A 24404-nucleotide genomic window follows, 5' to 3' on the forward strand; every position below is an offset into this window, starting at 1 on the left:
TAGGGACATCATCATCTGTCATCTCTGCTTGTTTTATTTCTAAGGGAGCTAATCAGGAAACTGGCAGTGCTGTAAACTGCTACCGACCACCAGTTGCCTCCTCAGCAGCAAACACGGTGTTTGTTTTCCCTGATCAGTTCCTCTGAAATTCCTCTAAGTGACAGCTCTGCTTCAATCCGTGGGATTTTAAAGTCCTTAGAGGATGCTGCAGTTGTCTTCTTCCACTGAGTTGGCTCTGGGACATTGTAACTCAGATTTATTTCTTTTAACACCATTCTAGACCTTCCCATTTCACTTGCAAGACTCAAAACATGGGTTCAGCTCTTTCACAGCATGTCCTGGGTATAGTTCTGGACTCTTGGATTGTTCATGGATTTCCTAGCTCATTTTTGATTCTCCATCATTTGCCAGATGCTAATGGGGGAAATGGTTTGTCAGGTACAGTTTTAATATTTCCCTGACCACAGGCAGGTCAGTGACATGAACATCAAGGGGCTTTGCATATGTTCCCTTTTCATTGCCATGAATCATTGTCAAGGACATCTGTTTTCAACTTGCTCTGTACCTTGAACTTCTACTGAGTTTGTAAGAAGTACCAGAAAGTGAAGCTTCCCACCTTCCCAAAATTGCACACTTTTCTCCCTGAACTCATGTTTGTCCTGTTTCCCACTCATGCATATACAGCTCTCTGAACACCCTTAGGAAAAAAGGTACAAAAGGTTCTGGCAGGGAGGAGAACATCAATAATGATACCTTGCTTCTTATTTTATAGTTGAAACTCTTTGGTTTGTTTCATATTGCTTCCTCTTATCTGAATTTATTTTCCTAGCATGTTTGCTTTTCCAGTTGACATAATATTTTCTTGATTCATATTCCTTAATCCTCTATCATCTTCCTCTTTATATTCATCTCCATTTTCCCTATGTTTGTTCTCTTTCGTTATTTTGCCATAGTTCAATTCCCTGCCTTTTCTTCTGTTTCCCCCCTTTGTGAGGCACTCCTGGCTGTGATCCAGCCCCACTGAGGGACCCCTGTGTGACACCCCCAGCAGGGGTGCCAGGGTCCAGCTGAGATGGAACAGGAGCACTCCTGGCACGCTGCTGAAAGCCTGCATCGAGGAGAGGGGCTGCCATTGGCATGGATTTGCTGGTGGGATCCAAGGGGAGGATGGAGCTGTCCAGCTGTTAAGAGCCTTTACTTGAAGCACAGCTGACAGACTTAAGACAAGCCCTAAGGAGCATGTCTTTGAAACTTAATAACATAAGAAGAAAAAGATTCCACACTTCACTAGCAAATCTAATGCTGCACACTGAAAACATTATGAAGCAATTTTTTTTTTAATTTTACTTTATTTTAATTTTTTTTTTTTAGCAAAGGAAGAGAGCTGGTTTATGAAAGTTGATTAAGAATGTGGTTTCCACACTGCTTCATTTTAGAAAATCATGCTGATGGCTGATGTGTGTTTTCCGGCACGCTGTAACTTTTGAAGTGTATTAATTTTCCCTGCTGGGGAAAGTGTCGTTCAAGAAGACTGGGGGAGGAGGTAGGGGGCCTGACATCCTTATTATACTGTCACATAAAGACTGCTTCTTCAGACTCTCGAAGGTCTGTGTCTCTGGAAGAGTGACAGCCTAATAGGTTCTATTCTTAAATTATAAGTATCCTTGATAGTGCACCAAGCAATTTATTTTTAAAATAAAATGTGAAAAAAAGTTCCACTGATACATAGTTGCAGAAAGTCACTGGGAAAAAGCTGAATAAAATTGAATTTCTCCTATCTTGCAAAAATATAAACACAGAGTATTGACATGCTTGTCTCTGAGCACCTGCATCTTCACAGATAGGACCAGATGTAATTACCAGCTTACAATGAATTTCATTCCCATCACAGAATCTGGACTCAGGAATATCATATGCTCCCAAGCCTGCAAGCAACTGCAATATTTCCAGTGGGAATGATGACTTTTGATGACATGATCCATTGTGGCATGAAATAAGTTCACACTGTTACTTGTACCTGAGTGAGGCACAAGCAAGATTTAATAACATAGAAATAAATCAAATACGAGCCATATATTTATTCTCCTTTCTTAGATCAGAAATCTGGAGCTCAACAGTAGTGGGAACAGAGAGAGCTGACTTGGAAGACTCGATTTTGGTATTTGCCTCTGATGTCAGAATTTTGGAATCCAGCCATAGGTGAGAATGCAGGGAAAGATTCATGTGTGGATTTCAAAGAGTAACAGATAAGCTGCATAAGCACATGAGAAGCAAAAGCTTGCCTGAGCATTTCAGCTGAGCAGTGAATTACCTGCTCTGCTAAATGAGTAACTCTTCCTTAGAAGTGTTAGTAACTCTTCCCAGGATGGCCCCAGACTGTGCAAACGAGGCAACAGAATTGCAGCCCAAATTCAGTCACACACAAACAGGATGAGAAAAGCTCTGTTCTTTGAGCAAGTTGGATATGTTCATAACATTGCCTTAGCTTTCTTTTGTCTTGAAACTGCAGAAGAGATGGGAGGGGAATGGTCATGCTGACACATGAAGTGATGGCAAGAACATATGGCAGTCCCATCCACAGTTCATCTCAGGGTATCATTGTGCTTACTTGGGAAGCTGCTTTTCCTAGCTCTGGAAATTCTGCTTAGCTGCTTTTCTAATGCTTAGTACCTATCAGCAGAAATGCAGTTTCTCATTCTACTCTAGAAATGCAAGGCAGTGGGAATTATCCATTGTCTCTGGAGGATTGCCAGCCCTCTGTCCCCCGTGGGTGATTCCAGGGACTGTCATTTGGATCTTTCCTTTTCCCTGTGGCACATTCCCTGGGCTGTTCCCAGGCACATGGTTAGCAGAGCACCCTCTGCTTCTGCAAGTGGCTGATTGTATGAGCCATGAACCAGTAACATTTCAGTTTGGCACTACCCCATAGCTCAGACATTCCATAATTCCTCTTCTGCTGCTGCTCACTCCCAATCTTCCATGGTGGTGATTTTCACACAGCAGACAGAGGGAGAAAAGAGCGAAGAAAGGGAAGAGATGGGATGGGTGATCACACGATGGACAGCAGCTACACCATTAAAAATACAAAACCAGTAAGCAATGGCATTCCTATTTTCACTAACCATTCTCCCCACCCAATGAGTCCCACAGACAGCTAAAGAGATTGTACCAAGAATTTGGGGTCCATTTGGGGTCCACCTACACAGAGCTCCCCCTGTTCCCCCTCCACTTCCCACCTGGTTGTTTTGAACCAGTCAGTTGTTCCTCCTCCTACAAACACTTATCATCACCTACTCTTTCTCTTTTTTCCTGTTTCTTTGCTTAATTTTTTTTTACATCCTTAGGTGTTAAGTGTTCATAGCCACAATGTTGTGGGGCATTCACCAAGAAAAAAAATAGCTGGCTTCATCCAGTAAGGGATTTGTCCCATTGCAGTCTTGTCTCTCTTCTTGCTGTTTCCTGCTCAGCCCCTGTGTAGCCTCAAGTCACTTAATCATGGTTTGCTTTTTTAATATTGCCTGCATTTTGTTAATTTGCTAGTGAAAGAGCAAGCCAAATTAAAACCACGTTAATATGAGGTGGTTTCAGGTTTTCTATACTTGCCTTTGCTATAAAGCCACAGTGAGCTGAAGTTTAAGAAACAATCATTACTGTACAGGAACAAATCTCTACTCAGGCTGCATTTCTTTTAATTATTTCAAACTTAGCCAGACTTTTAAACAATCTGGAAACAGCTCTCCAGATAAATCTGACTTTGAAACAAGGAAGCTTCTCTCTTTGTGTGGGGCAGATTAGCAAGATGCAGCTAATAGCAATAAATAATATAAAGCTGCAGAGGCCATAATCTGTTTTCAGAGCACCTAAAGCTTGTAGTTTGAGGACAGCAAAAAGGGGGCATTGGTTTACCTCAGATAGAGGTGGAGAACAGTTAATCATTTATGCATTCATAATACACCCAGAGAGGCAGTGACTACAATTCCCTCAACAAGGAAATTCTACTTTTCCATTGCTAAGCTTTTCATCTTTGCCACACATTACGATGTTCATTTTCACTAAATAATTAATCCAGATACAGTACAAGTTACCAATGAAATCAAGATTGAAATACAATTGTGCAGAGGACAAATAGGTGTGTGAATTTCATATACAGGCAGTGGAGGATGCCAATAATTTGTAATATACCTGGGTCTTTCAGGGGAATTAAAGTCTTACTCTACTCATCCTATTGAGGCAGCCAGAGTGATGGGAACTGATCCATGTAGCACAAAGAGAATTTCAAAAGGAGATGTTCTGAGAAGCAGATTCAAGTTCTAATCCTGAATGTGCCATTGACTTCTTCTGTTCATGCAGATCAAATACTCTACCATTTTTGCTGACTTAAGTATTTGAATTATTGATATTTGGGTACTAAGGGAAATGTGATTTTAATTTTTAAGTAGAATCTCTCTTTAGCATCCAAAATAATGGAGTTCAGTCTGTGTGGGCTTCTCTTTGGGTTTTTTTTCCTCATTTCCTTAATTGAGAAGAGATTCTATCCTTCTGTCTAAAACTTTACACTTAAGGATTCCACCTTTCCTTAAATGAATTAGTGCATCTCACACAGGCCACCAGCTTTGTGGTGCTGTGCACAGGATGGCTTGATTACAAGCTTCCTCCTTCTGCATCTCAGTTTCTAAATTCCATTTCAAAGTTTTCTGGGAAGCCTTTCTCAAAGTTGATGCTGCACACAAGCCCTTCACCCCCAATATCTGCAAACAGAGGGAGGAGTATCTGTGATGCCATGGTGGGATCAGTATCCAACAATTCCATTAATTTCATTAGCAAATTAAATCCTGTTGCATTAAATAATTAAGTGGATTAAGTGATGCCCTCCCCAGTTGTTCAGTCACCTCCACATGAGTGTGTTGTAATAAAGTCCTGGATCTGTTGTGTCTCTGGCAACTGATTCTTAGTTAATGCACTCTTGCCATAATTGCTTTTTAATACAGCGGATTAGAAGATTATCTTTAAATTAAACTGTATTTCTAACAATAAAAGGAATCACATGAATTATATGTTAATCAGTAGATTCTAGGAGTTAAATGACTTTCTCATACTAGATATTACAAATACTTCATGTCTTTAAGACCTCAGGTTTAATCAGTAATTTATACATGATCTATTGTGGCATAAAACCAAAATTGTAAGAAACAAACTACTCCAACAGTAGGGATAGAGAAACAGATAATATCAAATTATTTCTAGTCCTTATCATCTGTCTGTTGGAATTCTCATCCTTGTTATCCCAGACATACTAACTCAGGAGCAGGGATTTTCCTTAGGAAAAGGAACCTTTTTTGGAACTTCCATTTCTTTCCTACTTGATTACCAGCTGCAAGGCACCAAAGTCCTTTGTTTGTTTGTTTGTTAGTTTGTTTGTTTATTTGCTTTTTTGTTGTCTAGGACAGGCCAGTGGTTCATCTTTCCAAGGAAGCACTGCTTATGGAATGGGAATGGGGCAGTTCTTAGTGCACCAGGGGTATTAACCAGAAATACAATTGAGGGCTAGATGCCAAATGGAAACAGCTTTCAGCAGAAGCTGAGACTTTGGTGCCCCAAGTAATTCTGACAGGCTGAGTTGAAAGGCTCCAGGATGAGGATGGAGTGAAGGTAAAGGTGGTGGCATGGTGGCTGCCTACAGAGGAGTTGGGCTAAAACAAGAACAATCAGTTTGATACAAGAGGCATTTTTCCCCTCTCTCTTAACTTCATGACTCATTGCTGACACATCTCTATACCTGTGAATCCTCTGCACTGCCTGTGCTGTTCAAATATCTGAATTTACAGTAAGTCACATGAAAGGCTGTTCTCTCAACAGCCATTATCAAGAGCATGAAGAACATTAAACATTATTTTTTACATCAGTGGTTTCAATTGATCTCATTCAAATCTTCTGTGTTTTTGCAGAAAGCATCGATATTTGGGTTGTAGAGCTTTTGGGTGTAAAGACTGCTGGGTGAATCGGGAAGTGAGACATTGAAAGCTAAACAGGTGGAATGGAGAAGATGAAATACCTGAAGGAGTAAGATGTCTTTGGAGAAAGAAATTTGAATTTGTGCAGCTGGGGAATGGAGACCATTGAAAGGGGTGTGGTGAGAAGCTAAAGGTGATTCACCACAGACATCTGGGAAGAAGTGCTGAAGTGATGTATATCTGGGATGCTTTGATGAAAATGATTGAAGCTGATACTGAAGCTCCTGACCTGTTTATTGATCATAAAAAATACGGAATTCTGGAGAAAGCTCCATCACAAGCCATTTGGGTTATTTGGGATAAGATTGAAGCAGACCAGAAGCCTGGCTTGGAGAGAGTTTTCAGGCTGAGTTTTCCCAAATAATATTTCATTTGAGCTCTGCTTTCATTGCACTCCTTGATTTTACAAGCAGAAATGAGAACAAAGAAACAAACCTTTTAAAATGGAGCTCATCAGGCCAGATTTCAGTGTTGGCAGTATTGGCATCTGCTACTGCATTTGTATCTGATGTTAAAATCTTGGGCCTTAGCCAGTGAGCAGCAGTTTATGACCATCCTGGACAGAGTTCAGAGCTATGCTAAGTGGTTCCATTTGAAAGACATTTTTCAATTACAGAAAAACAATTTGGTGAAGAGGTTCTGTTCAGATGTACTTGCTGAAATTCCATTTATGCAGCCTGGCATGGTTGCTTTGGTTATATTGTTAAAGCTCTTGTGAAACCAGACCAACTCCCTGCCAAATGTATTACATAAAGAAATCAGGGACCGAGTCTGAATCAAACCTGTGGAGATACATGGACATGGACACACAGACAGACAGACAGACAGATAAGGAGACTCCAGGAGAGGCTGGATGTAAAAGTGGAGCCTGGCTTTTCCCTTCAGTAGTTGCTGCAATCAGAAATTCAGTGGAGCATTTCCAGCTTTTGAGAAACTCTAGAACCAGATGGGAGCCCCATTTTAAAGCAAATGCCATTTATTGAAGCTGCATCCATTTGCAGCTTTAACTCAAAGATCTGGACTCACAGTGAAAAGAAAGAACAGACACAACTGTCTAATGGAAATGTCAAATTAATTGAATCATGGAGGTTATTAAAAGTTAATAACAAACATTAACACTATTAGGGAACCATCCATTCACCTGGAGCATACAAATGAAAGAGATCTGTATCCATGGGGATAGAATCACAGGAGTACAAGGTCATATTTAAAGCAAAAGCTCTCCCAGTGTGGAGGAACACATCATAACCCACAGCTTTCCTTGTACACAAAATAAGATCCTGGGATTCTGCTCTAACATCATTGTTTGAATTCTTTGTGTACAAATGAAGAAGAAAGACAAAGGCTGAAGTTTCATTGGTGAGACATGGCTGATAACCCTGTCCCACCACGGGGCCAAAGCTTTTCTTGGGCAGGGCCTGGGTCTGTGCTGGCCCAAAACACGTGGCACTGCGAGACTAAGACTTGTGTTCTGACAAGGAAAATTGTGCATTGTAATAGCTCAGGTTAATTCCTATAATTCCTCACAGGACTATGTCAAGACAGTATTATTAAGCAACTTACTAATTAAGAATAATACAGAAGACATTTAAAATATTGTGGAGGATGGAATTTCTAAGTGATTTTCTGTACCATCATTTTTTGTCTCATCAGCATAGTCATGTAGATGATTAAGTAGTCCAGGAGTTACAGGAGCCTGGCTGTGTTGATATGCTGGTTAGAAAGCTAAATGACAAGGATTCTCTTTGGAAATCATCAAAAGAATGTGTAAATCACAAAAAAAAAAAGTTTAAACCAGTGCTTTAAGTTGGAAATGTGTCAGAAGAAGAGCAGGTTTAGCATGAAGCTGCAAGTGGGGAAATGATGTGTTATCCTGATGGATGGATGGATGGATGGATGGATGGATGATGGATGATGGATGGATGGATGGATGGATGGATGGATGGATGGATGGATGGATGATGGATGATGGATGGATGATGGATGGATGATGGATGGATGGATGATGGATGGATGATGGATGGATGATGGATGGATGGATGGATGGATGGATGATGGATGGATGGATGGATGATGGATGATGGATGGATGGATGGATGGATGGATGGATGGATGGATGGATGGATGGATGGATGGATGGATGGATGATGGATGATGGATGGATGATGGATGATGAATGGATGGATGGATGGATGGATGGATGGATGGATGGATGGATGGATGGATTATGGATGGATTATGGATGGATGTATGATGGATGGATGGATGGATGGATGGATGGATGGATGGATGATGGATGGATGATGGATGGATGGATGGATGGATGGATGGATGGATGGATGATGGATGGATGATGGATGGATGGATGGATGGATGGATGGATGGATGATGGATGGATGGATGGATTATGGATGGATGTATGATGGATGGATGGATGGATGGATGGATGGATGATGGATGGATGATGGATGGATGATGGATGGATGGATGGATGGATGATGGATGGATGATGGATGGATGATGGATGGATGGATGGATGGATGGATGGATGGATGGATGATGGATGGATGGATGATGGATGGATGGATGGATGGATGGATGGATGGATGGATGGATGATGGATGGATGATGGATGGATGATGGATGGATGGATGGATGGATGGATGGATGGATGGATGGATGGATGGATGGATGGATGATGGATGGATGATGGATGGATGATGGATGATGGATGGATGGATGATGGATGGATGGATGGATGGATGGATGGATGATGGATGGATGGATGGATGGATGGATGATGGATGGATGATGGATGGATGGATGGATGGATGGATGGATGGATGGATGATGGATGATGGATGGATGGATGGATGGATGGATGGATGATGGATGGATGATGGATGGATGGATGGATGGATGATGGATGATGGATGGATGATGGATGGATGGATGATGGATGGATGGATGGATGGATGGATGGATGGATGGATGGATGGATGGATGGATGGATGATGGATGATGGATGATGGATGGATGATGGATGGATGGATGGATGGATGGATGGATGGATGGATGGATGGATGGATGGATGGATGGATGATGGATGGATGATGGATGGATGATGGATGGATGGATGATGGATGATGGATGGATGGATGGATGGATGATGGATGGATGGATGGATGGATGGATGATGGATGGATGGATGGATGGATGGATGGATGGATGGATGGATGGCCATGGGAGCGCCTGAGGCACAGGTAAGAAAGTGAAGAATAAGGAGTGTGAAGTAAAGAAGTGGACAGATGTAGAAGGACATCGAAGAACCTGGCTAGACTGAGAACAATGTCTCCAGGTAGGGGCTGAGCTTCAGTACAAGAAGGGAAATTATTGCTGGAGAAGGAAAAGTGCTATTAGAGCACATCCTGTGCTTCCAAGGAAAGGGAAAATAGCAAAGTATTCATCAGCTTTTTGGGTAAATCTGGAGGAGACAGGGAGGTTGCAGAAAATTGTGTATTTAGATCTGAAAGTTATGCATTGGGATTTGCATTCAATTCTTCTCAGATCTTACAAGCTACAATTACCTGCTATCACTGCAGGTTTGCCAAAATATAAAAGCAATGAGAAAAGATAATACAGTGGTGGAGGAGAACTGCAGTCTTCCTTCTTTTGGAGACCGTGACAGCCTAAGTATTAGCCAGAGTCATCCAGCAGATGAGAAAGGTGGATGCCTCTATTTGACAGGGTTGCTTTGGAAACCTGGATTTAAAATGAAAAGAATTTAAACTACCTATGCTTATGCAGTCCTGGGAAGGGGATGGATTGGACTTACAAAGCCCTACCACCACAATTTTTCGTGTGTAACTGGCTCTGTGAGCATAGGAAAGAGCAACTAACGTCACCGAGCAATCAGTAGGATTGTAAATGGCAAGTTCAAGGAAAAGGAGCACAGTTCAAGGGGTTCACAGTTAGATTTTATATCTTAATCTAATATATCAGGAACTACTTGGGTCTAGTAGGACATTTTAATTTTGGAAACCGTTGCACGTCATGGGCTTAGGCTTGAAAGAGCAGCTGGTCTGCAAGGTCTGAGACAAACTCGTTCAGACTTGACCTATGCTGGCTTCTCAGGAAAGGGATAAATAATCCAGAAAGAATTAAAAATATTTTTGGCTGTGAATAAAAGCAGCAATGTCCCAGTCAGTCCAGGACAGCGAGTGAAACACAATTCATATCTTTCAGACACTTAAAGCATAGGAGTCAAAAGCGTTAACCCTGATGAAAACCTTGGCAGGGAGCACTGCAAGGAGCTGCCTTCAAAGCTCCATAAGTCTGCAAAGTGACTGAAGTACCATACAATTACCTTTGCTGTTTATTTAACTAGCACTTAGCTGTAGTATTACAAGATATTCTGTATATACTCAAAACCATCAGAGCTGTATTAGCTGGGGATTCCTTTTCAGCATCTCCACCCCATTACCTCACCATAGGTTTTCATTGGATGCTGTCCAGCGGTTCAGCATTAGTGTCATAAATGCTGTGATGACAGACGGCGTTTGTTACCCTGACAGCAGCATCCATTCCAGGCAGGAGCAGCCAGCCCACACTCCCTGCCCAGCTTGGGCCATGCCCAGCTGAGGGGGATTTGGCAGCCCAAGGGGGTGATGCTCTGTGTTATCCCCCAAGGTTCACTCGATGCCTTGTGTGATCACAGAGCCAGGAAATCTGCTGCTGCCTTACACCATTCCTAAGGTTCCTTCCAACCCAACCCATTCTGTGATTATTTATGATTTTTTCAAGAATGCCCAGAAGCTCCACTGAACAAGCTGTGTAGGAGTTGCCACCTCAATCAGCCTAAAGAGATGAGCTGAACAAAGTGGTGATTCAGTTTTTTGTTGCAGATGGAGAGCTGAGGCCCAGGGAAATTAAATGAACTGTGCTGCTGGGCAGCAAGGCACTTATTGGAACTGATCTCCAAACCTGTCCTGCCTCTGCCTCAGCCACAACTCTGTTGATTCTCCAGTAATGCTCTTGCGGGGTGTTCGTGGATTCATGCAAAAAAAATTTATTAAGTTCCTGCAGCAAATGTTCTTTAGCAATTAAAGCAATAAAGACCTAAATTTTTGTTCCCCTCTCTGTGTGCAGAAACTATTGGAGCATCAATAGAGTCACTTAAAGCTACACAGCATTCATCCATCATTCCTGGTGGCTTACCTGACTCATGCCACCTGGAAGTACATGCTTTGCTTATCACACTCTTTGTTCTTGGAATGGGGTTTCCTAAATCCATTGCCTATGTGGCTTCTGTGTCACACAGTGTGATCAACTGGGCTGTTGGCAGCAGCAGAGATGGCTACATCTCAGCAGCACCCTGATCTGGGGGCTATAAAATCTTTTTTATCAGCTCTTCATTTATTTTTCTCTGTATCCAAGCAGAATGCTAGAACAGGAGAGATCCAAAAAAGGCCTATCCCAGGATAATTGTTTGCCCAGGAACACTGTTCACTGTCACTGGGAGACAACAGCTGAGCACAAGCAGGATTACAGATGCTCTCATCCCTGTAAAGGAAATGCCATAAACAGTTAAAGACCAGGGACTGTTCTTTTGTTGTTTTTTTTCCTCTTGTTCTTCTTCTCCCAGTTTCATTTTAATATTGAATCAAAGGAGTTTTGCATTACAGAAAACTCACTGCCCACCGAGCTCATCTGCTCCATGAGTACACCCAAAGACAAAAGGGTCCTGGCACAGAGGGGTTTATTTTAAGCAGCTGAGTTTCACCTACACTTGTCACTGAGTAATTGTTACACCTACTACAGCTACCCTCAAAAAAAAAGTCACAGAAGAAAGTTTAAGAAAACACTATATAAGCTTTGTAAAACATTACAGCTTCGTTTTACGTATAGAACTCCATGGGTTAGTGAGCCAGCTAACCTCTATGATAGATTGATGCCAGCAGCATTTTCTGGCATGGGACTCCAAGGGCATAAAAGTCAGGATTTCACAGTACTGTAAGGCTAATGATTAAAGTATGTGTGATGGTAGTCACAGTAAAAGCCCTGAACAGGGAAGCACCCGCTCTTCTCTCAGGTGTTCTGACAGCCTGATATTAAAGACCTGCAAGTGTCAGAAGATGTAGGAAATCAGCTGGCCTCTCTGGCAGATTTTACAGCACAGTGTTTGTGCTGTCAAGGCAGTGAATATGACAATCCGAGGAATGACAGTAATAGGAATGTTTAGTTAAGGGAACAGCTGAACCGAAATGCCACTGTTGACAATAACATGCTTAAGTTAAAGGGAGACTCTTGGAGCTTGTACTTGGAGAAGATTTTATTAAGCTAAGCCCAGTTTTCTACTTCAGGGGGTTTTGTTTTGTTTTCAGAGTCTTCCTGTGTGTTTGTCTGTCTGGTTTTACTACCATGGTGAAATACTATTTAGTTGTAATGTGGAAGATAAAAGTCACTCTGCAACACTGCTTCACTTGTATCATCATGATAGTGTAGGCAACATCTGAAGGCTGCACTGATTAAGATTTAAAATCTCCATTTTTTCTATCCTGGAAGTTTTATAAACAGACAAAAAAAACCCAGCTTGACTTGGGAGAGCTGAAATTTGATTAAGGGTGGCACTGAGCCCCATCTATGTGACCACCTAAAAATGACATAATTTATTCAAGCTAGCCATGGACTAAACAGAAGGTGGGGATGTGCAGAGCACATTTTATCCCACTCATCTCTTTCCAGTCACCAGAGAAGATGCCCAGACAGCTACAACAGATGGGACACTGCACAGGCAGGAGGGGAACCTCAGGCTAAGCTGGAGGCACACACAGCACAAGCCAAGCCTGGCTTTCCAGCCACTTCAGCAGGGCTTTAACCCACCCCACATGAGCTTCCATGTCCCAGGAGCATTGTGTAGCAAAGGACTTGGCTTGACAGAAACCAGAATCCACACATTAGATCATGCTCTAAGCTTGAAATAATAATGATAACAAGAAACTAGCTTTAAGGACAGAACAGAAGTGTTTCCTGTTTATTTGCTAGGAAAACCTGATGAGTGTAAAAAGCATTAGGAATCTACAATGTTTAGCCAGAGCTGCTCTGGTCTGGGTTCATAAGGACACTGAACCACTCTTTAAGGAACATATTCAGACTTAGGCAGAACATTTTGAGGCAAAGCAAAATAAATATTACCTCCCCTTAAAAGTCCTTTTTCTCTGAAGCAGGAGTTTTCATGACTCTTGCTTAAACTCTGGAAGTAAACTGAAGTTTGGCTTCTAGGTCTGTGTCCCACCTCCATTTCAGGCTTTGATAACCTGAAGCAGTTATTACCTGTGGTGTAAGAACTGGCTCTGGGGGTCAAGAGATTTGTATAAAAAAAAGGAAGTGCTAATTACAGTCCATTCCAATAAGCTTAGAAATATAGCAGAGACAAGTCCATTATCCCAGAGTTAATAGGGTTACAAAATGTTGACGATGCACATGATCTGCTTTGCTGTCAAATGCTACTGAAATTATGGATTGTTGCCACAGCGTGAGAGTTGCACCAAATGATTAAGACTTGGGTTTAATAGAGGTCATTGCCTATGTAAATCTGGCTTTCAATGGTATTTAAGCCCCTGGATGGATACAGGTGCCTAGGTACATTTGCAGATGCTCTGGTTTACACATCTGCCAGCAGTGCAAGTTAGGGAATTCTCCTTAAAAATGTCTTTGAGGTGCCTGTTTGGAGCTCCTGCATGGGATTTAGTGTCACCCTGTCTGAGCTGTCTGAGAAGCAGCTGTGGAGCTCCTTCTGTAGTCAGCACACAGAGCCAGCCCCTGCTGTCCCACAGAGGCAGGGGAGCTCCTAGGAAAAGGGAGTTTTCCTCCCTGGTAGCTGCAGAAGGAGCCTGGATGAACTGAATCCACTCTGAGATGGCAAGGTCAGATGAGATGAATCCCACTCCACATCAAAAAGTGATTACACAATCTGGTCATTCCTTAGATTTAATGGAAAGGATGATGCCTATGCTGTCCAAGGGAAAAATAAATCAGTGTTGATATTCCAGTCTCATCTTCTGTAGCACAAGCATATCCATCTTATCGCTTGAGAAGGGAAGGAGGATCAGGGAGGCTTCAACTGAACGACTGCAGGCATCTCAAAGTGGGGAAAGGAGAAGGAGCAGAGCATTAACAAAAAGGTTATCTTCTATTCCCTGAATGCTTTTAGACCAGTGTTTCCATTCGTCAGAGCTATGTTCCTGCACACCTGGAATTTTTCATCTCTTAACACACCGCTCAACTTCACTGAATTCTTAAAAGTGAGACATACCAATGCCTAAAACACATACAGCTGCAGCCAAGTAAGAAGTTCAGAGGAAAGCATGGCTTTGCACCCAGATCTGTATTCAAGGACCTCACTTGTAGCAGAAAGTAGAATAATTTTCAATTTGTTGTGAGAGAAATTTTGCTGTGACCTAATTTTTCTCAGTTAGCCCATCAGTAAGTACTATTTTTCTTAATGAAAGTTTTTAGTTAATGTAAGTGCAACTCTTGAAACACCAAGAAAACAGCTAATGTGTTATGGAGATAGTGTTACTTGCAGAACAGTACTTGGCATGCTGCTTCCAATATATAGGTTTAACAGAAGAGAAAAGCTTGTTCTTCAGAACAAGACCTGGATGTGAACTGTAACCATGCTCTGGAGCATTTGCCATCACATAAAAAGTCTTTCAGAAAGTTTCTTTGCAAGCAGAGGTTCAGCTTGGCAACTCCTGCAGATAAATTTATGGTGATTTATTCCTTTTTGAAGAGCATTAGATGATACTGATCTTTCCTCTTTGCCTCTGTTGCTTTCTTAAAATGTGACATTTTTGTCATGTTGTTGCCCTGGGCAGCACAAACACAACTGCAGCAGCACCAGTACTGATGTCACCTTCTCAGGAGTTTCTCAGCCAAGCTGTTGCTGCCCTGCCAGGGCTCCTGGCAGCTCCCTGTGGATGCAGTGTCACTCAACACCTCCCCTTCAGTGGTGACTTAAAAACCAAATGCTGCCTTTTGGGATTTTTGATTTCAGAACAGCTTGGTGGGCCCGAGGTCCTGCACTTGGTAGCAATCCAAGGATTTTTGCCAGGATGGCTTGGTCCTTCCTCATCAGGTTTTTTTTTTTCCTCAAGGTAGATTCCCTTGGAAACACAGACCCACACATGTGCCCACATACAGGTATTCTAGGTAACACTGAAAGCTAGACAAGTGCCTTCCTATTATATGCATAAAAATATTCTGCAGTGACAGACATTTTCATTTCAAAAACCTAGTCCTAGACAAGAAGGTATTTTCCTTTTATTCTCAATATATTATTTTTAATATATTCAACATGCCTCATTTACACATCCAGAAAGGTTTTGACATCTTGAAGACTCTGCTTCAAAAGTTTCTGCTTTAATACTTTTTGCTTTGTTTTGAAACTACTTTGAAAGTCCAAAATGCTGCCAAAAAGGCCAACTAAAATGTAATATAAACAAGCTCAAGTCCAGCTGAAAGGGAGCTTTAGGTAATGATCTGGGTCTATAAATCCTTATAAAAAGGCTTTAAGTTATTTTATATTAAGGATTTTCTTCTATCAGATAAATGCTTTCTTTGCTCTGAGTAACTTTCTGGCGATTTACTGCTTGAAAAAGATTTGGTGAGTTCTGAGATCTGTTTAAGCTCCAGGAATAATCAGCCCCTTCATCTAGGTCACAGTTCCACAGAGTAAGAAGTTAAGGGAAGTCCCCTTTTTCCACCAGCCAAACATTCCTCCACACCTTTACTCTTTGGAGGGAAATGCATCACACCACATCCCACTCCACACTCAGTTATCAGCCAGGCCAAATCTCTACATGCAGATTTTGAAAGATGTGAATTGAATTTCTACTAACACATTTCTTGGGTAATTTGAGGTTTTTCTCTGTTCCAGGGGAATCGCTTTCCACCTTTGTAAATGTCTACTGAATAATTTGTCTGAGAAACTTCTCTGCACTGACTTTTCCTGTTATAACCTTTAAGTTATAACAGGATAACTATAACTTTATAAGACCTAACTTGGGTCTAGGACACCTTCACCAGATGGCTGTACTCAGCCTAAAAAGCTGCCTTTCTGTTTAGGAGACCTGACTGTTTTTATCCTGCTGAAAGGCAAACAAGAAGTGAGTTTGCTCATTCCAAGACTTTGCACTGTAAGTCCTTCTTGCAGTAATGACTCTGTTTGTGGTGCCCTGATGCTGCCTCATTTGAGCACATGATTGCACTGAGTTGAATGACTTCACATGCATAAGGTGAGTCACAAGCTTAAGTGCACTCTGAGATGAGCTAATTTTCTATAATATGCTTTGCCAAATCTATGTCTATTTAAATACTTCTGAGAAAGGGGAAAGAAAAAAGTCTCTAGAGAGAATGACAAAAGGATTTTATTTTGGTACCAGTGTATTAAACACCTGTATCAGCAGATTCTTGGACGCCTTCACTCTTTCCCAGCTTGCCTTTTGGTATTCATTACTGAGAATATTTAGTAAATTGCTGCAAGTGAACTACAAACTGCTCAAGATTATTCTTCTATGTCCTGTCCCTTGAAAGATCTAAATGAAGTGTGATGACAAAGGGAGGAGGGGGGTCATCATTATTTCCACAAGAATATTTAGAAGGTTTTACTCACTTTTAAGAATGGAGGACTTACAATAATTGTCTAAAAAGTGCATTCCTAAGCAAAACATAGGGTACAAGAAATAGTTGTTATATTTGTTGAAAGCTGTTTATAGAACAATAAAATTGCCTGCAATCTATCATATTTTGAAATCAGTTGTCTGGTAAATAACATTCTGCTTATTGTGACAGTAATGAAGAATTTTATCTACAGCCACTGCAATCATAGTTTGCAGCCCCCGTAAATATTCCATTTACTTTTCTGTAGGCAAGCAATTAGCTGTTAGCCTAATTGCTAAAGGGAGGGACTGGGTATTTTTACTTTTCACACCTCACCTGAGAGGTGCCCAGTTCCTAGGAGACTCCAGGCTGAGGGATCCTGATGATGATGCAATGCTTGCAGCTCCAATAATGACAAAATACCTTAATTCAGAGGGAATGTAATCCATTATGGCTGTGCAATTTGTAACATTACCATGAAGAGACATTCCTTTTAAAAAGTGAATGGGAAAGAAAATATGTTTGATGTAATGTGTTATATAAGGAATTGGTAGCCTTTGGTAAGTAAAGTTCAAAAAAAACCCCACTTATCTTAAAATACATTCCATTGACTAACAATCATGTGTCAAAATTAAGCTAAATTACATTCTGACTATTCTTGAACAGAGTTTAAAAGTTCTGAGTAATGACATTGGTTGAACCATTAATGTAAGTCCTTAAAATATAAGTAGATTCTTGATACCTTCCACTTTGGGTCATCTTTCTTTGGAAGAAAACCTACACAACAAAACCAGATGCTGCTCTACATGCATAGGAGAAATCAATGGATGGGATCAATATTCCCTCCACAGGTAATAAATGCTGAGAAGCATTTCTGTCTATCTAAATTGATCCTAGAGAATTCTTTAAATTGGTTCTGATGTGTATAAAAACCATTTCCCTATTGATCAAAGCTTTTCTTGCTTTCTTTCTTTGATATGTTATTTCATCTCTGCCATCAGGAATGGTCTCAGGCTTCTGTATGCAGTTATGATAAACAGAATTTCTTCTATCCACACAAGATTTTTTCTTTTTCATTTAAACCCAGAAATAACTGGGTTTGTCTTTGAAGGTGGATGCTTTGCTTACAGTGAGGCAGTGCAAGTAATTTTTAAATTGGGGAAGTTATCACATCAGAATTATTTGCAAGGAAGTCTAAAGTAATTGCTGTAGTTTTACTAGAAACAACTGCCCAAATCCTGCTCCTCGACTTCTCTGTTGTCTCTGAGAGGAGGAGCTGCTGGAGCAGAGAGGAGAGGTTTTGATCTGTCACTGTCCTTGTTCTGCCACATTTTTGAGCAGAAGAGTTCACCTGAGCTGCTGAGTCTATGGAAAATGTAACTGGGAGCGAGCAAACGGTGCCAGTTATCAGGAAGAATGTCTCAGCCTGATGTGCCTGGGGAGCTGTGGAGTTTGTGACTTTTGTTACAACACTATTTTATGAGCATTGAAGCTGCTAAACTGCTCCAGAAACACAAAGCACTGATGGGCTAAAACAGAACTTTTCAGAGTATTTGATACTGGAATGTTACAAAATTAGCAAATTAATTTTCCCAAAGAAAAGTTTTATGTTTTAATGGGCATATAAAAAGGCTCACCAGTGAGGAGTGGTGGTGGTGGTTTGCTCCAAAACTGTCACAGTTTCCAGCTGTTTGGACATGTAAAGCAGTATGTACTGTGGTCCTGGCAAGGTTTCACTCAAAATTCATTGTACAAGGAAGACAGTAATCACGGCTGTGATTTCTGTTAGGCTCTTACGAAATATAAATTGTCAAACTGTCTTTTGACAAGTACAGGTTTTGTTCCTTTTACCCCAAGTAATTTGGATCCATCAACCCAGAAAATTAATCTTGTCTAGTTCTGTCTTCTAAAGAAATGCAGTAACAAATTAGATTGCTTCAACACGCCTGCACTATTTTAAATTTATCCACCAGTTCAAATTAGGAGATGGATTTCATACTGTATTCACAGGAGGGGCTTTGGTTCCTTAGGATTCCTTTGCGTAGGTATGCAAAGCTCCTTAGAGGTGAGAAAAAGCAGGTTGCTTACTTTTATCTAACACAACTGAGCCTCACTGAATGTGGTAACTTTGCTTTTAAGCTCACGTGTTTAGGTTAGTATGGATACTCCAGTAAATTTGGTGGAATTTTTGCCAGATTCCTGCTTTTGCCATTTTATGGCTACAGCCTTTATCAAGCCTATAATTTTGTGTACATTTGAAAAATTTACAAGAACAGATTTTCATACAAAATAATTAAACCACCCTCTTCTCCAAAATGGGGTATGTATCTTAAAAGCAAAAAACAAAAAACAAGCCAAAAAAACCCTAAAATATTACTATCTCTGAGGTACTAAATGATTTTAGGGTTCACCTCTACTCTCAAAACAATGTAGAGATACAGTTTTAGTAGCAGGAATAGTTCTTTTAGAAGGGCATGGATGATTTTTATTTTTTTAAGTACATATGTATTTCCAACCCAAACAACAGCACCGCATTTGTAATTAATCAATGTCCAAAATGAAGAGCGTTGCCAGTCCGGAGACAAGAACGGAGTTTTTCTCTGTAGGACACTGGGAGTGGAAACCTACAGCAGTACTTAACTCCAGTGCTGGGGAAAAAAAGGGAGCTGAAAGTACAGTGATTCCTCAGAGTAAATTCAGTCTGGTCCAAGCAAAAAGGTGACTGTCCAGAGATTCCAGATTCTGGCTTCCCAGCAGCTCCAAGGTGAGGTGGGATTCAGACAAGCATTTTCATGGAAACCCTGTGTTTCACCATCCCCTAGGGGTAATCTGGGATCTGGCTGGGCTCCACATTTCTCTGTGGATCCCCAAGGATGGATCAAACCTGAAGTTTAGACATGGAGTAAGCACCATCAGCCAAGTACATTTTAATGCACAGGGTTTTCTCTCAGCTAAACTGTCATCCCTCATAAGGATTCCTTGCACAGAAGTTGTTTGTACCTTTAATTGGCTTTGCTACCTTTCTTTACCTCTTCCAACTCACTGCATCCTTTTTGAAGCAAGTGTCCAGATGGTCAGAGCTTATGTTATTCTAAGGACATAATAGGGGTACATTAGAAAAATTAGTGCTTGTGTTCTAGCAAGGAGCAACAGCAAATCAGCTGTGATTAGTACAAAGGCTGCCAGTGTAGGGTCTCTTTGTGGTGGCAGTGTGCTTTGTCATCACTCCTTGTCTGCCAGGTTGAGGAAGAGGGCTGAGCTCAGGATTGTCATGGGGCCAGCCAGAGCAAAGCTTTACTTTATCTCCCCATGCTGCCAAGTGCACCAACAGATCCAGAGCAGGTTCTGGGAAGCCTTGTGAGCTGGAGATCTACAGACTGTGAGATCTAGAGGTCAGAGTCTTGGAGGTTTTGCTTCTTTTAAGCAGGACCAATTAATTTCTATGCAAATCATCCTAACTGCTCGGTTCAGTGAGTTTGCATAGACCAGCCCCACCTGACAATTGGGTCAAAGGTATGAAGAACAACCTCTCTTCAGGCTTTTATCTTCCTCCAGTGTTATATCAAAGTGCCTTTGTTAGTGACAAGTAAGTATCCTTCATTAAAATACAGCTTTGCATGACAATTATGTAGTAGTTTTTGTTTGCTTTCCTAATTGAAGAAAATTTTGAAAGAGCAATAAAACACAATTTGTTCCCTCTTCCCAAAATGAAACATCTCCTTTTGGAAGGAAATAGGGAGTAAATTTACATTATAATGAGCAAATTGTTATGTGCCCATAGATCAGCGTTGACACAAAGGGTGACGGAAATGAGATGTTTTCGTTTTGTGCATTCCCCCTCGCATGCATCTGCCTGTGCCTCCTGCTGCTACTGAGCCAGGAAGTGCTCATGGTCAGCAATAGTAACACATCCTAACTCAGGGAAAATGTCCTGTGAAATGAATCATTCTTCACCAGGGCAGCCATCAAGTGCACCATCATCCTTTCCCTGGTGAGTGCAGGGTTCTACTGCACCTCCTAGCTGGCTGGTTTTCACTGACCCTCTCTGTTTTCCTCTTGGCTTTGTCATTTCCCAGGACTGTCGGAATACTGGCATGGAGTGACAGGATGAGTGCTATGGTTTTGCTTCAGGCATGTGACTTACCTAGCAAAGCATGCAGAAAATGCAGGGTGGGGGTCTACCCCTGCTCAACCCAGGGACTAAATGAGCTGAAGCTTTGTCTCAGTTGTCACTCTGTCCTGCCCTTACTTTCTGGAAGTGGAATGCAGCTGTCCAAACCTTTTCTCCTGCCTGTCCCTCTCTGGAACAACTGGGTTCATTAGTGGTTTTGAGAAGCTGGGAGTGACATTAACCCCCTGCCCAGCTGTTGTGGTGTCAGGGCTACAGGCAAAATGGCATTTGTTTGGCTCCTGGAGAAGTCATCCAGCGATTGCCTGGAGAGCCTCACTGCAAGTGCAATCCATATGCAATGCTTCTGTCAGCAAAGACTTGCTGGAGGAGAGTTTATAATAAATATTCACATCTGCTGCTTTGGACACTCTAATCCATCCTACAGATCTTTGCTGTGTCAGGCTTTGTTCTAGATGAAGAAGCTGGGTAGTTATAAAGGTTTGCAAATAGGGCATATTTATCATGGTTAGCTCTACTTCCTAGTTCCCTTTCTTGCACAAATATCCATGACCACACTAAACATAAGTTGTGGTTAAATATTCTCAGTGCATTTGTAAGCTGCTTTAGGTGTTTCTTTTGATAAATGGCAAAATGAAGCCATCAGATTTCCATGAGCAGAACAGAGAACACCATTGTTATGACCTGTTTGAATGGAGGGACAATATATTCCCTGGATATATGTACATCACATAGGCACACCCAGGGCCCTGAAGTGTTACAACTGGGATAAATTCCTCCATGGTCACATCTGTTGGGCAGTATGTTCCCATTGGCTGTTTAGTGAATAACCTGAGATACTAAAAATAGAAAAATATCTCCTGTTTTTCATAATCTTCCAAAAAATTATGACTTCCGTGCCAGACTGACTTTGTCAGTGTCAATATTAATTGAATATTCTGCTGGTGATGTCTTTGCTTTTGGAGAGAAATATCTCAATACATAAGAAGAGCTGTAATCACTTGGAGGGTGTATTGAACTTGCTTCAATGGAAAAAGGTGTTTGACCAAGATCACAACTGAGTACAGTGATCCCGTTTTTGTTAGGGCCACAGCAGCTTTCAAATGAATGTATTGGTTTTTTTGGTACGTGAAACTCATGATTATTATAGTTAATTTCTATAAGAGAGTCTTTATCTGGTGGCTGGGTAAGTAAGAGGCACTTCAAACATATCACTTACCAGCTATTACCTCTGCTTCTATTTAAGTAGGAAGATAATAAACTTAAAAACACATTCTGCTTCCTTAAAAGTGTTGAAAACTGAGCCCATTTGATTTGCAAAAAAGCACGTGGAAACTGAGAATTCCTTAGAACCTTTTTTAGGTTTTCTTTTGTTTTTTCTACTGTTAAACCCTGTTCTATACTAAGGATTTAATTATATTTTTTTTCCATAAGGATATAAGGGGGCCAGCAGTCAGTTCTCTTAGATGTCTGACCTTCTGGACATTCAGCTGAAAACTCACATCCTCATGTGTTAGAGTGATACACTCTAAGAACAGCAGTGTCAAAAGCATGGTCTGATGTCGGTACCTCCAGGTATTAGGAGAGGATCTACTCCTCTGGTGCTCAGTCTGTGTGTCAAAATGTGTCCCTGAATAATTGCATCCAAGTATGAATGATTATCCTGCTCTGGTCTGCACTGGGGAAGCCCCACCTTGAGTACAGTGTGCAGTTTTGGTCACTGTGACATAAAACAAATAATAAGCCATCAGAGAGCATCCAAAGGGCAACAAAGATGGTGAAGGGCCTTGAGGGGGAACCGTGTGAGGAGTGACTGAGGGCACTTGGTCTGTTCAGCTGGAGGAGACCGAGGAGGAACTCACCAGGGTTTGCAACTTCCTTGTGAGGGGGAGTGGAGGGGCAGACACTGATCTCTGCTCTGTGGGGACCAGTGGCAGGACCTGAAGTTGTGTCAGGGTAGATTTAGGTTGGTTATTAGGGAAAGGTTCTTCCTCCAGAGGGCGGTTGGGCAGTGGGGCAGGCTCCCCAGGGAATGATCACAGCACCAAACCTGACAGAGTTCAAGAAAGGTTTGGACAACACTGTTGGGCACATGGTGTTACCCTTGTGGTCTCCTGTTGCAGGGCCAGGACTTGGACTCCTTGATCCGTGTAGGTCCCTTCCAACTCAGCAGATTCTGTGATTCTGTCACAGTAGCCAGACTCCTTGTGAGGAGAACATGAGGTCTCCAGACTGGCCTAATGGCTTCAAAATCCAATCTCATTGTTATTGATCCATCCAACTTTCTGTTAATTTATCACAGGAAACAGGAGTGCACCGCGTGTGTCTTTAAAGTCACCACCTCAAAACTTCCAGCGCCGCTCTGTTGTGTAGCCTTTGCCAAGCTCGATGCCTTTGCTGTGTGTTTCAGGTGGCCTGGTGGCTCTGGCCAGCAGCGAGGGCTCGGTGAAGGTTCTGTGTCTGTCCGTGGGCCAGCTGTCCGTCCTGCGCGGCCCCGGGGTCGAGGTGCGCTGTGTGCATTTCCACGGCCAGGACCATCTGCTGTCAGCGGGCGCCGATGGCAGGGTTTGCCTCTGGACATGGGCACAGTGACACATGGAGTGGCCCTCATCGCCTCCCACAAGAGCGCCCTGACAACCGGCTTAGAGCTTCCTACTTCGTGTTTGCGCTATTCGGGGAATATTCGCCCAAACGGAGCATTATTTGGCATTTTATCCAAATAAACCCCTCGATTTCTCCCTCTTTCTGCTGCCTTGTGTTTTCCCCAGCATCAAGAATCTCTCTTTTGGTGGTTTCTGGAGAAACAGCTTTACAATGACGCCTAATGCCAGCGCAGCCGAATTGCAAGGAGATTGATTTTTAATGTAGCGCGGCACGAGCCACAGGAGCCGGGGCGCCCCTTCCCCGGCGCAGCCGCCTGTGGGAAGATGAGGCGAAGTTTCCACAATGCGGCCATGGGGGATGTTTTCCCGGACACCGCCGGGGCAGCGGCGATGAGCCGGAGCTGGAGAGCGCGGAGGGGCTGAGGGAAGCTCCAACGCGCGGATCCGAGGGGAGCCGGGCTGAGGGGAACTCCAGCCGGTGGATCTGAGGGACAGCGGGGCCGAGGGGAACCGGACTGAGGGGAGCCGAGCTGAGGGGAGCTCCAGCCGGTGGATCTGAGGGAGAGCGGGGCCGAGAAGAGCTGGGCTGAGGGGAACCGGGCTGAGGGGAGCTCCAGCCGGTGGATCTGAGGGACAACGGGGCCGAGAAGAGCTGGGCTGTAGGGAACCGGGCTGAGGGGACCCGGGCTGAGGGAGCTCCAGCCGGTGGATCTGAGGGACAGCGGGGCCGAGAGGAGCCGGCTGAGGGGACCCGGGCTGAGGGGAGCTCCAGACGCTGTATTTGAGGGGAGCCGGGCTGAAGGGAGTCGGGCTGACGGGAGCTCCAGCGGGTGGATGTGACGGGAGGCGGTGAATCTGAGGGGAACCGGCAGGTCTGAGGAGAGCCGTCGCCCCAGCCAGCGGCAGGCGGAGCAGCGGCCGAGGCGGGGGCGCCCCGCCCCTGCATTATTTTTTGGGTTTAACCCCCTGGCTCTTCTCTCTTCTTTTTTTTTTTTTTCT

General features: G+C 42.6%; 1 protein-coding gene across 1 annotated transcript in view; it reads left to right on the forward strand.

Moving 5' to 3' along the window:
• SPAG16 (sperm associated antigen 16) overlaps positions 1-23534 on the forward strand; it is a 362914-nt gene extending 339380 nt beyond the window's left edge. Inside the window, exon 16 of the mRNA XM_058839960.1 lies at positions 23213-23534. Within this exon, the coding sequence (XP_058695943.1) occupies positions 23213-23394 (182 nt within the window). The 3' untranslated portion in view covers positions 23395-23534. The remainder of the gene's footprint in view (positions 1-23212) is intronic.
• The last annotated feature ends 870 nt before the right edge of the window (positions 23535-24404 follow it).

Source organism: Poecile atricapillus, chromosome 5 (assembly GCF_030490865.1).
Source record: "Poecile atricapillus isolate bPoeAtr1 chromosome 5, bPoeAtr1.hap1, whole genome shotgun sequence".
In the NCBI taxonomy this organism is placed as follows: Eukaryota; Metazoa; Chordata; class Aves; order Passeriformes; family Paridae; genus Poecile; species Poecile atricapillus.